This window comes from Dermacentor albipictus, chromosome 5 (assembly GCF_038994185.2).
Source record: "Dermacentor albipictus isolate Rhodes 1998 colony chromosome 5, USDA_Dalb.pri_finalv2, whole genome shotgun sequence".
Lineage (NCBI taxonomy): Eukaryota > Metazoa > Arthropoda > Arachnida > Ixodida > Ixodidae > Dermacentor > Dermacentor albipictus.
This window is the reverse complement of record NC_091825.1, coordinates 57,373,477-57,388,385: the sequence shown is the minus strand read 5'-3', so window position 1 is coordinate 57,388,385 and position 14,909 is coordinate 57,373,477. Positions and strand designations below refer to the sequence as shown.

At 49.3% G+C, this 14,909-nt stretch overlaps 1 protein-coding gene across 2 annotated transcripts in view; it reads left to right on the top strand.

The window, feature by feature from the left end:
- The window catches only part of LOC135911176 (uncharacterized), a 330,618-nt gene that overhangs the window by 256,747 nt on the left and 58,962 nt on the right, over nucleotides 1–14,909 (top strand). For both annotated transcript variants that reach the window (XM_065443366.2, XM_065443367.2), the window contains exon 15: nucleotides 3,866–3,918. In XM_065443366.2, coding sequence (XP_065299438.2) covers nucleotides 3,866–3,918 — 53 coding nt within the window. The remainder of the gene's footprint in view (nucleotides 1–3,865; nucleotides 3,919–14,909) is intronic.

Genomic DNA, 14,909 nt, shown 5'->3' with positions numbered 1-14,909 from the left:
AAACCCTACCTGGCCTGCTGAGTATTTGCCATCCAAATGGAAGGAGCTTGTTATCTGGGTCGGCGTTGAAGCACGGTAAAGAATCTTCATGGGTGACCAGCTACGGGCCTATAGCGCTTGCGAGCTCACTCTGAAAACTTTTTGAAAGAATCATCAATCGCCGTCTCCTACGTTTCCTCGTGTCCAATGAAATACTCGACCCATTACAATGAGCTCTTAGACAAAGCCGCTCTACAACCGGCCTTATCGTGTGCATAGAGGCAAACATCCGGGATTCATTTGTCAACAAGCAGTACTTATCGTCTATGTTTCTCGATATGGGAAAGGCTTATGACACGACGTGGCGCTACGGAATATTGCGAGACCTTTCGGAGATGGGCATTCGAGGGAATATGCTTGACCATACAGAAAGCTACCTGTCCAACCGCACATTCCAAATCCGAATTGGCAATTCGTTGTTGCACCCATTTGCACAGGAAAATGGTTTACCTCAACGAAGCGTGCTCAGCTGCACGTTCTTCATTGTTAAGAGGACCTCGCTTCGTGCATCGCCACCTCCAACAAATCTGTATTCTGACTACGTTGACGATGTGCAAATAGCTTTCAAATCTTATAACCTCGCATTGTGTGAGCGACAAGTACAGTATGGCCCAAACAAAGTGACTAAATAAGCAGAAGGAAACAGATTCAAGTTTAATCTCCCGCAAAGCTGCTGCGTTCTTTTCTCAAGAAAAACAGGGGTGGTTCCTGATCCGAGCATCGAGCTATACGGGCAACGGATACCTGTGAACAAGGAGCATCAAGTTTCTAGGCATCGTGCTTCACGCAATACTGATCTCTCTTCCACCCATCAAATATCTCAAAGCGAAATGTCTAAAAACATTGAACTTACTGAAAAGTCCATCTCGCACAACATGGTGCAGAGACCGAAATTGCTTACTGAATTTGTACGAAAGCCTTGTCGGATAATGTTTGTGTTAGGGAGCTATGGTTCATCACTAAGCCACGCCAAGTTCACTAAATATGCCGTATCCCGTCCACCACCTAGGCGGAGGCGGCGCCTTCAGTCGCGGCGCCTTCAGAACACGACCAATTGAAAGTCTATACGTGGAATCGTATGAGTAGTCTCTTCGCCTGCAAAGAGCATACACCAGTTTTGCATACTTCGCAAAAGCCTAACACTCGATATCCTTGTTGCCCATCCGTTAACGATATGGCATGTGCTGCATTATTCCTGAATGAACAATCAGTGCGGGAGCCTTTTTCGATGCGGGTCAGGAAACTTAGTGATGAAATGGATGGCCAACCCTTGAATATTGCCTAATGACCCCATTGAAGCTGCTGCTACCACGGAAGTGGGAACGTGTAGAATGTGACACATCCTTTTTAGAAGTCACAAAGCGTGCTCCCAAGTTACAAATCCGCATGAATTTCCGGGAACTTCAGGCGAATTACTCATGTCCTGAATTTTATACTGATGCATCAAAGTCGGATGTCAGCGTCTCTTATGCTGCAGTCAGTCCATTCATGTTGGAATCGGATGTTCTGCACCCGGAAACAAGCATATTTTCGCCTGAGGCCTTTACTCTCTTGACGGCTGCAAAACACATCAAGTAAATCATTAAGCGACGCTAAAACTTTCTTGTCTCCAGAAAAGACCGAATATTCCGTATTTACTGATCTCTATTTATTATTGTGCGTTATTCATGCATCTCATCGTCATCAAGGGTAATATGCTTGCTGACAAAATCGCCACATCAATTACTAATTACCACCTAAGATAGCAGTCGTCGGTTTTACAAGTGATGCGCTCCGCCTGCATAAGAGTGGAACCGAAAAATGACACTTCAGTTTCGAGGAACACCATTTTTTATATCATGTTGTAAGTCATCAAATTGCTCACCCCGACTTCGACAACGAAGTCAACGGACAAGGCAGTAAGATGTTTACTACGTCGGTGCGCGTGTTTATCCCTACTTTATGGTGGCTAAGGGATGACCACGCTCTATGCAATGTTACCACATGAGTGTGAAGATACAGATATGGACGTTGAATCTTTCGCGCAACGGGCGGAAGAAGCGAGACAGCTCGCCCACATCTGAATCACCCGACAGCAGGACTACGACGCACGAAGTTACAATGTATGGCACCGATACGTCACCTATGAGCCAGACCAGAAAGTGTGCATTTGGAGTCACGTACGCTCACGGGGACTTTCAAAAAAGCTACTCGGGAGGCGCTCTGGTCCGTGCAAGGTTACACGGCGCCTCAGCGACGTCAACTAGGAGATCATCCCTGATAGCAATCCTTTCTGCTGGCAATGCCAGCGTCCACCAAAAGTCGTACAACATTGTGCGCCTATTGCCCTATTGCCCTAATAAACCTATTGTTCGGATTCAAGTATCCGTACCTCGTTTTCGACGACATCTTCCTGCCGTTTCATAAACATCAGGAAGATGCTCTCTCTTTAGAGGGTGCCTAATGCCACATGCAATATGCCGCATCTGGAGAACTACAATATCTTGCACAGTTAGGAGAGAAGACGAGATTCACGCCGAATCTTTCCAGAACTGGCTTGCACTGTTTTCTCAGTTCATAGTATTTGCTCTTCGTGACAATATTTAAGATCAACGAACGAGAAGAAAAATAAAATAAAAACGCGCACGCATTCGGTCACGCACAAACTCAAGAAATGGCAACAGTGAGCTCCACAAAACGAATTCGGAAGAAGGGTTCCATAGCAAGGCCATTGAACAAAAGGGTGTTCACCTCTGCTGTGGAGCCATAAGATCAGAGATAGAACACACATTTTTTTACCTATGGTGTTCCGCTTTGGTTATGTCATGGTGCTCACTTCTGCTCATTTCCAAGTCTGTGTGCCAGTGGAGGCGCGTGCGTCTTTTTCTTTTATTTCTTACTTTGATCTCTTGTTATATATTAAACACGCAGTAGCGTGCCAAATCTTTTGGTCGGCTAACTTTTCCCCTTGTCATTAAAATTTATCTCGCCAGTACACACTTACTTTGAAATACTAGTTGACACACATGGTTCCCTTGCGATACCTCTTGGACTACGCAATTTTCATGCACTTTGGGTTGGGTTCATGGTGTGAATAACGCAACATGATAGCGCGTGTTCAAGAAACTACTGTGCTGTGCTAGCGGTCTGGCCTAACGCAACAGCAACACTCTCAGCAGTTTATCTCGCGGTATACAAAATGCAAACTATGAAATCTTTTTGTTCCCTTGTGTATCTTGAGTGGTGCAGCACGGCATGGTGCTCATACCTTTTCTTTTTTACAAATTGTGTTAGTGGTAAGGCAGTGAGTCATGCAAGAGCGGTGCGCCAGACGGCAGCCTGCGCTGGTTTGCTCGGGTGTTGGGCCACAGGAATGCTTGCGTACGAACTGCGCGGGAGCATGCAAACGAGCTGCGCGAGCAAGGAGAGAACGAAGGGAAAGTCACCTAAATAGGAAGCGTGCAAGAGAGACTGGGCGTGCAAAAAGAGCAACAAAAAACAACAGGCAAATTATTCGTGCATTCTTTAGAACTGCAATATTTATGTGCAACGACGGCTCGGCTCACTGCCATCAAGTTTCCCGTCGTGGTCGTCAGGGGTTTGCTGCTGTACATGTGAAGCGTGATGCATTAGGACAACTTGTTAGCTCAAGCTAGTAGCTTATAATCGAAGTAATGTAAGTAATGTCATCGCATTTCCGGTCAGAGTTGTTGCCCATCAACGAGGTCGTCGCGCCTAAATGAAGGTAGTGATGAAGATGCACATTTGCGGTAAGGAAACAGGTGTTGGACAAATACAATTAATTTATGCGCAAGGTTGTTTAAAGATTTCTTGTGCTTTGTTCCAGGAACCAGTTCAGCCCCTTGTACGCCTCCTACACACCGAGTTTAAACCACCTGTGTAAGTATTCCAGCCGCAGAAATGTAACATTTCCACTAAAAGAAGTAGTAAATGGTAAGCGTTAACTACCGTACAGGCGACTAACGCTAGAAGTTACGTAGTACAAAGGTATGCTTAAAGAAACTAGAGTTCAGACTCGTCAAAAATATTTTGGAGATTATTATGTGTATTTTTGGTTTAATGCGATTCATTTCAAGGTATTTGAAGAAAGGTGCAATTTATATGTTGCAAAACTTGCGCTACAGAAGCACAACCAATCACATCATGATATTGCAGATCTCGTGCTACTTTCGCCTATTTCTACTGTTTTACTAGCGCAGGAGTTTCCCAAGGAGTGAGAGTCATCCTTTCTGCCTTTGAGCGTGATTTATTCTTCTCTTACTTACATGCAGTTTAGGCCAAATTCAAATAGAGTACTGGCAGACAGTTTGCAAATTACAGTGTAACCTCAGCACCAGCAATAACTGTACTTTGCTTCCAGCCTTAGGAAGCTGGTGACCAGACTTTACCTCTCCTGTCTTCTACAAGTGCATCCTACCCAACATGACTCAGCTCAACCTAACCTCACCTAATCGAACCTAACTTAACCCGCGCAAGTTAAACTTTTTTTTTCAATTTCAGCGTCCAATTTGACAGTGTGCATCGAGTGCAGTGAATATTGCAGATTTGCTTCCGTCACTTAGCCACTGAAACGAAGGAAGGAGTTTTCTTCTATTCAGGAGGACTGAATTTCGTAGGACTATCGCATTGCCCTTAAAAGCTGGGAAGTATGACCTAAAGAAATTAGGTGTCCTGATAATTTTCATGGCTGATTGGAATCAAATACATTCATAAGAGTTGAAATTGCGAGGCGTTGCCACGCACTACATGTGTGTACGCGCAAATATGATATCTGTGTGTGTCTAGTCATTGCTTCAAAAAAATGCTTCCTCGGTACTTATTTTTTTAGAACCTAATGCCAGTTTTGACACTAAATGTTGTATGTAGGGCCTGAAGTACAAGACAACAAATGCAAGCAGAAAACAAACCTCAACGACAGGACGAAGACAAGAACACAGACCATAGCACGTTGAGCGCTGTGGTCTGGAGTCACTGTTGTCTGTGGTCCCTTCGGCCTGTCGCAGAACGCTGTTTTCTGCTCGTAATCATGAACCACCGAGCCCAAATGCGTACCTTACAACAAATAATCTCAATCAGTACAGTACCTGCATGTATGTAAAGTAAATAAACATTTTCAAGTGGTTTAAAGCCATCACACTTGCTTGCTTTGCCATAGAACACAGTACACAGATTACGTAGCAACAATTGAACAAGAGTGATAGCAACAATGCTGGTGCACACAATGTTTGGAACAGTCGTTATATTGACAACAAATAGTAGTACAAGAAGCAAGCACATGCGTGCACAGATGCACCCACGCGCGCACTCACAAGCGCGCACACTGAGTTATGAACGATGATGGGACTAACGCCCCATTTTCACCGTTCTTCAGGATATTCACAGTGCCAACTTCTGAGGAAGCCCTTTTATTCTAGCACTTCGCAGAAATATGAAGGCGATGCACGTAATGACCATACATACACGTGAGGATGAGGTGCGTTATGAAAAGGTTTCTTACAATACATCAATACATATATATATATATATATATATATATAGGTAGGTCTATATATATATATATATATATATATATATATATATATATATATATATATATATATATATATATGATATATATATAGGTATAGGTAAATACACCTAATTTGTATTGATATATATAGGTAGTGTAGCCGACCGAGCACCGAAACAAGGTTGTTCTTTCTCGCCGTCGTTGTCTCTCTCCTAGCCACAGCCCCACTGCTCCCTATTTTACAGTACAATATATATATATATATATATATATATATATATATATATATATATATTGTACTGTAAAATAGGGAGCAGTGGGGCTGTGGCTAGGAGAGAGACAACGACGGCGAGAAAGAACAACCTTGTTTCGGTGCTCGGTCGGCTACACTACCTCTCGCTGCTCCAACGTTCTAGTCGCGAACGCTTACTGCTCAAAGTGCTTCGCGACATTTGGTGGAAGGTGCTGGACTTATTGCAAACCTGTAACTCCGAAGCTGGACGATCCCTGTCACATCTCCCATTCCTGAGGAGACTAGTCCTACCAAGCCGCCCATGGCACCCCCTACAGTCGTCTGTCCTGGTGCGCCACGCCAACGGCATCCTCCCATATTCAATGGCACTGACGATCATGACGTAGATTACTGGCTGTCGTCATACAACCGAGTTAGTGCCCATAACGAATGGTCTGAAGCTGACATGTTTAGCTACGTACCATTCTACCTTTCCGGGGTCGCGCATCTTTGGTTCCGCAACCATGAGGCTGACGTTTCCACCTGGACAGCATTCCGAACGGCACTTCAAGAAGTATTCGGTCGCCCTGCTGTGCGCAAACTTCGGGCCGAACAACAGCTTCGCTGTCGTGCCCAACAAAAGGGCGAAACTTTTACGAGCTACATTGAATATGTAGTTGACATCTGCCGGCGTATAGACCCAGACATGACCGAAGATGACAAGGTCAAGAACATCTTGAAAGGCATAGAAGATGGCGCCTTCCAAATGCTATTGGCAAGGAATCCTCAGACGGTCAACGACATCATAACGCTTTGCCAGAGCTATGAAGAGCTGCGCAAACAACGGCTTTCTACGCGCCAAGCACTCACTCCGGACGTCGCGCTTTCAGCTCTGAGTGATGGTGTCACTTATACTCCTTGCAGTTCAGAAATTTTCTACAGAATCAAGCAATTTGTACGAGAAGTGGCGCGCCAACTCTCTCTTCTGCCAGTCGCTCCAGCCTCAGAGCCGCGCTTGTCTCCAGATCTCCGTCACATGATACAAGGACAAGTCGCTAACGCAGTACCACTTGCTCATCAACCGCCTCCTACGCCTGTGCCACTTACGTACGCTGCCGTTGTCGCTAATCCAAGGCCTCCTTCTGCAGGTAATCAATCCAGACTGAGCAGCGCCTTTCCCTCACCTCCGCAAGCAGCTACAACATATTCTCCTGCCCCCCCCCCCCCCCCCCCCAAGCAGCTACTGGCCGCCACAGCAGCCCGGGCGCCCACCTCGCCAATACTTCCAACAGTCTCCGCCCGCTGTTCACGATCCATGGCGCACCCATGACAATCGGCTTATCTGTTATTCGTGTGGCCTACCTGGGCATGTAGCACGGCTTTGCCGCCGGCGTGGATGGTATCCTTCGGATTCTCCGAGGGCACGAATTAACGGTTCGACTCTCGGATCCGTCCCGTTCTTCTACTGCCGCTCAGCCCTTCGAAGCCTCGTCTCCTCTTTCCCGACCCTTGAATACCCGTCGGTCTCCGTCTCCCCGTCGGCGTTCTCTGTCGCCGCTTATCCGTTGTCCTGAAGCTATCCGAGAGCAAAACTAAGGACTGCAGTTCCGGAGGCAAGAACTGCGATCTCAGCGAACTACTCAAGACCTCAATTATTTCCTGCGAACGTCCTTGAATTTTATGCAGAAGACATTGCCGTTCATGCGCTTCTAGGCACGGGAGCTGCAATATCAATGATTTCGGAGCAGTTTCGTCTTACCCTTGGAAAAGTCGCGACGACTTATTCAGCCATTTCATTACGCACAGCAAGCGCTGCGCCAATTGAACCGTTAGGGAAGTGTACCATGCGTCTTGTTATAAGCAGCGCTTTATACCATATTGAGTTCTTTGGTCTGCCTGGCTGCTCCCATGCCATGATTTTAGGATGGGACTTTCTGTCCTGTCATCATGCCGTTATAGATTGTGCCAGTGCTGAGCTCGAGCTGTCGCCATTCGGCACCAACGTTTTTGAAGATACTGATGACACTGCCGGTCGTGTGTTCGTCACCGCCGACACCGAGGTTCCTCCATACTCTGCCGCACCTGTACCCGTTTCCTGCGTTGGGTTTTCCTACTCCACAGTTCTTTTCACGCCATCTAAGATTGTTGCTCGCCGCCATCCTTTCTTGATTCATTTTGCCCTTCTTGCCATTCGACAAGGTTCGAGCGCACTTAATGTATCGAACCTGTTTCCTTGCCCTGCGAGGCTGCTCCACAATGAGTGTCTTGGTTATGCCGACGAAATCGAAACAAGCTTCCTTTACGATGTGCCTGACGACCCGGCTTCTCCTCCGGTTGACGCTCTGGCCCTTCAAGTTTCTCCTCCCACGCCGCCGTGTGACCCAACATTTTACCAGAGTATTGATCCCAACCTCACTCCAGCGCAGCACGCCCAGATCGTCCATCTTCTAGACCGCTTTCGCACATCATTCGACCTACAACAATCTCGCTTAGGCCGTACTTCCACTGTTGTCCATCACATCGACACCGGCAACCATGCGCCTTTGCGCCACAGGCCGTATCGTGTATCCGCCACGGAGCGTCGCGTGATCGCTGAGCAAGTTGCAGACATGCTCCAACGCGGTGTCATACAACCTTCGCACAGTCCCTGGGCTTCTCCTGTAGTGCTGGTAAAAAAGAAAGACGGCACAATTCGCTTTTGCGTGGACTACCGGCGACTTAATAAGATTACACGCAAGGACGTTTATCCGCTACCCCGTATTGACGACGCGCTAGACTGCCTCCAAGGCGCTGAATTCTACTCATCCTTAGACTTACGATCCGGGTACTGGCAAGTGCCAGTGGCTGAGTCAGACCGTCCGAAAACGGCCTTCATCACACCTGACGGTTTATTTGAATTCACCGTGATGCCACTTGGCCTGTGTAATGCGCCTGTCACACCACATTTGACAGAATGATGGACAACATCTTCCGCGGCCTCAAATGGCAGATATGCCTGTGTTATCTGGACGACATCGTTATCTTTTCACCGGACTTTCCTTCCCACTTCGACTTGAACGCATCCTAAAGTGCACCGCCGATGCTGGCCTTCAGCTTAACTTGAAGAAGTGTCACTTCGCTGCCCAGCAGCTGGTCATCCTCGGCCATGTCGTGTCGAAAGAAGGTGTACTCCCTGATCCGGCGAAACTACAAGCTGCTGCCCAGTTTCCCCGACCAACGACTTTGAAAGAACTGCGAAGCTTCATTGGATTAGCGTCATACTTTAGCCGTTTCATCCGCAATTTTGCCACTATAATAGCACCTTTAACCCAGCTTCTTCATGGTGGCCACAACCTTTCAACCTGGTCACCGGATCGCGATGCCGCCTTCACAAAGCTGCGTCGTCTCTTGACGTCACCACCAATGCTGCGCCATTTCGACCCAAGTACTCCAACTGAAATACACACGGATGCCAGTGGCGTTGGTCTTGGCACCGTTCTCGCTCAGAGAAAGGCTGGCTTCGATGAGTACGTCGTTGCCTTCGCCAGTCGTGCACTCACTAAACCTGAATCGAACTATTGTGTCACAGAAAAGGAATGTCTGGCTATAATTTGGGCCATAGCCAAATTCCGTCCGTATCTTTATGGCCGCCCGCTTGACGTCATAACTGATCACCATTCGCGGTGCTGGCTGTCGTCCTTCAAAGAACCGTCCGGTCGTCTTGCTCGATGGGCCCTTCGACTGCAGGAGTACGACATTCGCGTGCTGTATCGTTCTGGCCGAAAACATTCGGATGCGGGTGCCTTGTCTCGTTCGCCACTAACAGACGAGGCTAGCTTCCCGAAGGCCCTATTGTCCGAGTCTTCCCTTGCTGCCACGGACATTCTCCTGGAGCAGAAGAAAGACCCATGGATTGTGTCCATGCTGCGTTTTTTGTCCAGCCCATCGACACCCACTACCAATCGCGCATTACGACGCCAAGCACATCACTTCTCCATTCGCGATGGGCTCTTGTGCCGTCGCAACTACCTCCCGGACGGCTGCAAATTGTTGCTTGTCATCCCGCGACACCTGCGTTCGGATATTTGCGCAGCGTTCTATTACTATCCCCAGTGCGCGCATGCAGGGGTGCTGAAGACATACGCGCGTCTACGCCTTCGTTACTACTGGCGAACCTGCCTTGGTTGCTCAGTGGCTATGGTGTTGGGCTGCTGAGCACGAGGTCGCGGGATCGAATCCCGGCCACGGCGGCCGCATTTCGATGGGGGCGAAATGCGAAAACACCCGTGTGCTTAGATTTAGGTGCACGTTAAAGAACCCCAGGTGGACAAAATTTCCGGAGTCCTCCACTACGGCGTGCCTGATAATCAGAAAGTGCTTTTGGCACGTAAAACCCCAAATATTATTATTATTATTACTACTGGCGGGGGATGTTCCGATTCATCCATCATTATGTCCGCTCCTGTCTGGTTTGCCAACGCCGTAATGATCCCCCTCGTCGTTCAACCGCCCCATTGCAGCCTTTGCCTTGCCCAGCACGTGCTTTTGATCGAGTAGGCGTCGACATTTATGGACCTCTGCTAACCACATCAGATGGCAATCGCTGGGTAATCGTGGCCATTGACCATCTTACGCGCTATGCGGAAACTTCCCCTTTGCCCAGCGCTTCTGCACGTGACGTCGCCTGGTTTCTCCTGTGCCACATCATCCTTCGCCACGGAGCTCCCAGGGAATTACTCAGTGACAGAGGCCGCGTCTTCCTCTCCGACGTCATCGAGGCTCTCCTCAAAGAATGCCGCATCATTCATCGCACCACTACTGCGTATCATCCGCAGACTAATGGCACGACCGAGCGCTTTAATCGCACTCTTGGTGACATGTTGGCCATGTACGTTGCATCCGACCAAACCAAATGGGACTATGTTCTACCTTTTCTGACCTACGCTTACTATACCGCTACGCAGACTACCACAAGATTTTCATCCTTCTTTCTCCTGTACGGACGCGAACCTTTTTCCACATTGGATACTATCCTTCCGTACCGCCCTGACTCCACGGAAACAACTACCCTATCCGAAGCTGCTGCACACGCAGAAGTGTGTCGCAAGCTTTCCCGTATATTTACGTCAGAAGACCAGCAACGCAAGAAGCACTATCGAAAAAGTTCCAATGCTCCTGTATCCTATGCTCCTGGCTCGCTAGTGTGGCTTTGGGTTCCAGCCTCTACCACTGGACTGTCACCGAAACTCGCGTCGAAGTACCAAGGCCCATACCGCGTGATCAACCAAACGTCTTCAGTCAACTATATTGTGGAACCCCTCGAGCTACCATTGGGTCATCGCCGTCGTGGACGCGAAATTGTGCATTCCCAGCGTCTCAAGCCCTACTATGATCCGCCTGTGCTGTCCTACCCGTAGGCCGCCGGGACGGCTTCCTTTTCCGTGGGGGAGATAACTGTACTGTAAAATAGGGAGCAGTGGGGCTGTGGCTAGGAGAGAGACAACGACGACGAGAAAGAACAACCTTGTTTTGGTGCTCGGTCGGCTACACTACCTCTCGCTGCTCCAACGTTCTAGTCGCGAACGCTTACTGCTCAAAGTGCTTAGCGACAATATGTATATATTGTTACGCATGAAGAAAACGAAGACCAGTGAACGTGCTTGCGGTCCCGAGTGGAGGAAAGAAGAAGAGGACGACGCTCAGTGGATAAACCAGCTGACCGCTCTAGCGCTCACCTTCGCGACTTAAAGTAAACGGTCCCCTTCATCCGTAAGGGTTACAAACGGTCTCCTTCGCGCGCAACAAAGTGGTGGAGGTGCGGGGTATCGCTAACGACAACGGAACCATCACTGCCGCAGCTTCGTCGAAGCCGTCGACTTGCCGGCCTCCCGCCATCAGCCGTGACCATCTTCGACATGCCAGAAGAAGGAGCCACTCCGAGGGCAGCGCCTAGCAGTCCACTGCCATACTACCGAGTTCCACCCACCTTCGGAGGCAAAGCGGGGGAAGATGCCGACGAGTGGCTCGTCCACTACAAACGAGTGAGCAAATCCAACGGGTGGGATCCAACCGCTCAGCTCACCAATGTGGTGTTCTCCCTGACCGATACCGCCCTCGTGTGGTATGAGAACCACGAGGACGCGCTTACGACGTGGGAACATTTTGTTGACGAGTTAAAGGCGTGTTTTGGGGACTCAGTCGCCAAAAAGAAGCGTGCGGAGCAGACACTGTCGCAACGGGCGCAGCTACCAGGTGAGACATGCACAACATACATCGAAGAAGTGTTAAAGCTGTGCAAGGTGGTCAATGCTCGCATGTCGGAAGAAGATAAAGTTGGACATTTGCTGAAAGGAGTGGCTGAGGATGTCTACAATTTTCTAATTGGAAAGGAGAGCCTCAGTTCTGTGTCCGACGTCATTCGGCACTGCAGAACTTTTGAAACGCTCAAGATGCGTCGGATTGCGCCAAAGTTTGGTCGGTTGGCAAACGTTACGACGGTTGCCAGTGTGGACACGAGTCCTTGCCTCGACCTTCCTTCGACCATCCGACAGATTGTCCGCGAGGAACTTTCCCGCCGCGAAGGGTTGTTGCATTCGACTGTTGACCACCATGGCGTGTACACGTCGCGAGAGGCTATGACGGCGCAACATTCGGCCCCTTGGCAACCGATGGTTACCGCAGCGGCCGTGGAGTACAGCGCAGCCCCACAGTCGAGGATGACAACACGCCCGCCGACTCCGCGCTATGACCAACGCACTCAGCGCACGCCTTCTCGACGCCCGATGCATCCTCGTGACACACGCCACGAACCAACCCACTACACGCGGGAAAATGGTAATGTCCGCTTCATCGACGAACGACCAAGGTTTCGACCTCTCCCGGTGTGTTATTCCTGTGGCGTCCCGGGTCATATATCGCGGTTTTGCAACCAGCGTATGACCACGTGGTATGGCCAGCCGTCAGAGTTTTCTCGGCCCTCCGAACGGCCACACGGTGCCCCGTGGCCAGCACACGTATCGTCTGGCGATGAGTATTGGCCGAGCAGCTCCCGGAATCGCTCCCCAGCATCTGACAGAAGTTTGACACCCCCACCGCAACGTCGTGCTCCCCGTTCTCCCTCACCGCTGCGTCGCACCGCGTCCCCTTCGTCACCGGAAAACTAGCTAGCGCGGCCGATGGAGGTGAGGTCGCTGGAGACGTGCTACTGACAGAAATACCTCCTGTGTTGATGCTGAAAAACAAAGTGCGCGTGCTTGTAGATAATGTCCCTGTGATGGCTCTGGTGGACACAGGCGCAACAATTTCGGTCATGAGTGTCTCTTTTAAACACGTGTTAGGGCGAAAAGTTTTGTTTAATTGGGACGAAGATTCAAAGTTCTGTGGAGTGAGTGGTGAGCCGCTGCGACCTATTGGTGTGTGTAGTGCTGACGTATTTTTGGGAGGCCATGTTATTACGACAGAGTTTGTAATTATTCCTCGGTCGACTCATGATGTTATTCTCGGCATGGACTTCTTGCGGGAGTGTGGTGCTACTGTCGACTGCCGCACAGGAAAAGTATTCTTAAGTGGTAGGGTTCCATCAGGACTCCTGGAGAACCCTGTAGATCGCGAAATTGCACTGTGTGTTTGTGGTGATACGGTCATACCTGCATCATCTACCGTTTGCGTTCCCGTTATCTGTTGCGGCGCCGATTCCGACTGCTTCGAAGCTACCGTAGAACCGATGCACTTTAACTGTATGAAGAAGAATGTGTTGGTGCCACATTGTGTGGTGTCGATCAAAGGCGGACGCACTGGCTTATGGACCGTAAACTGTTCTAAGGAGCCCGTTATACTATCAGATGGCATGAAATTAGCCTTCGCCAGGGAACACGCGTGCTTATCAGTGGCTGACCTTACAGATGTGCCGGAAGAACCCGATGGCCACAGTTCGGAAACGGCCCTTTTGTCGATGGTAAATAAATCGCTCAGCACGAGTGAACGCCGAACGTTAGTGGGTGTGCTTTCGAAGCACGTTTCGGTATTCGACTTTGCGCAGAAGGACAATATACCTGCAATCCCTGCGTCTCAAACGCGCCATACCATCAGCACGGGTTCGGCAAATCCGATTAGACAAAAGCCATATCGTGTTTCACCATCAGAGCGCCAGATTATCAACGAACAAGTGCATGAAATGATGAAAAAGGGAGTCGTACAAGAGTCAGCAAGTCCATGGGCAGCTCCAGTGATTCTTGTTAAAAAAAAAGATGGATCTTGGAGATTTTGCGTCGACTATCGCCGTTTGAATGCTGTAACAAAAAAGGACGTGTACCCACTCCCACGTATTGATGATGCAATAGACTGCCTTCATTCCGCCTCTTACTTTTCCTCAGTAGATTTACGCTCCGGCTATTGGCAAATTCCGATGCATCCTGACGACAAGGAGAAGACTGCCTTTGTAACCCCTGACGGGCTCTTCGAATTTAATGTGATGCCATTTGGCTTGTGCAACGCTCCGGCAACTTTCGAAAGATTTATGGACACTGTATTGCGTGGCTTGAAATGGAACAACTGCATGTGCTACCTCGACGACGTCGTCATCTTTGGCCGCACCTTCAGCGAACACAACTCGCGTCTAGATATTGTCCTGAACTGCATCAGAAACGCTGGTCTAGTTTTAAACTCTAAGAAATGCCACTTCGGAGACCGCCAAACCCTTGTGCTTGGGCACCTCGTCGACAAGGATGGCATCCGCCCTGATCCCCAGAAAACAGCAGCCGTTGAAGCGTTCAGTGCACCGCGCTGTGTCAAGGAGCTCCGTAGTTTTCTGGGGCTTTGTTCCTATTTCCGCCGATTTATTCCTAAATTCGCCGACGTTGCGTATCCGCTGACATGCCTGCTACGAAAGGACACCCCCTTTGAGTGGACTCCGGAGTGCGACTCTTCTTTTCGTCAGTTGAAGTTCCTGCTGACGTCACGACCGGTTCTTCAACACTTCAGTCCTTCAGCTCCGACTGAACTCCACACGGATGCCAGTGGCATAGGTATTGGTGCCGTCCTAGTTCAACGCTACGGTGACCGCGAACACGTGATCGCGTATGCAACCCGCTCATTAAGTCGGCCCGAGCAGAATTACACTGTGACGGAACAAGAATGCCTCGCGGTAATATT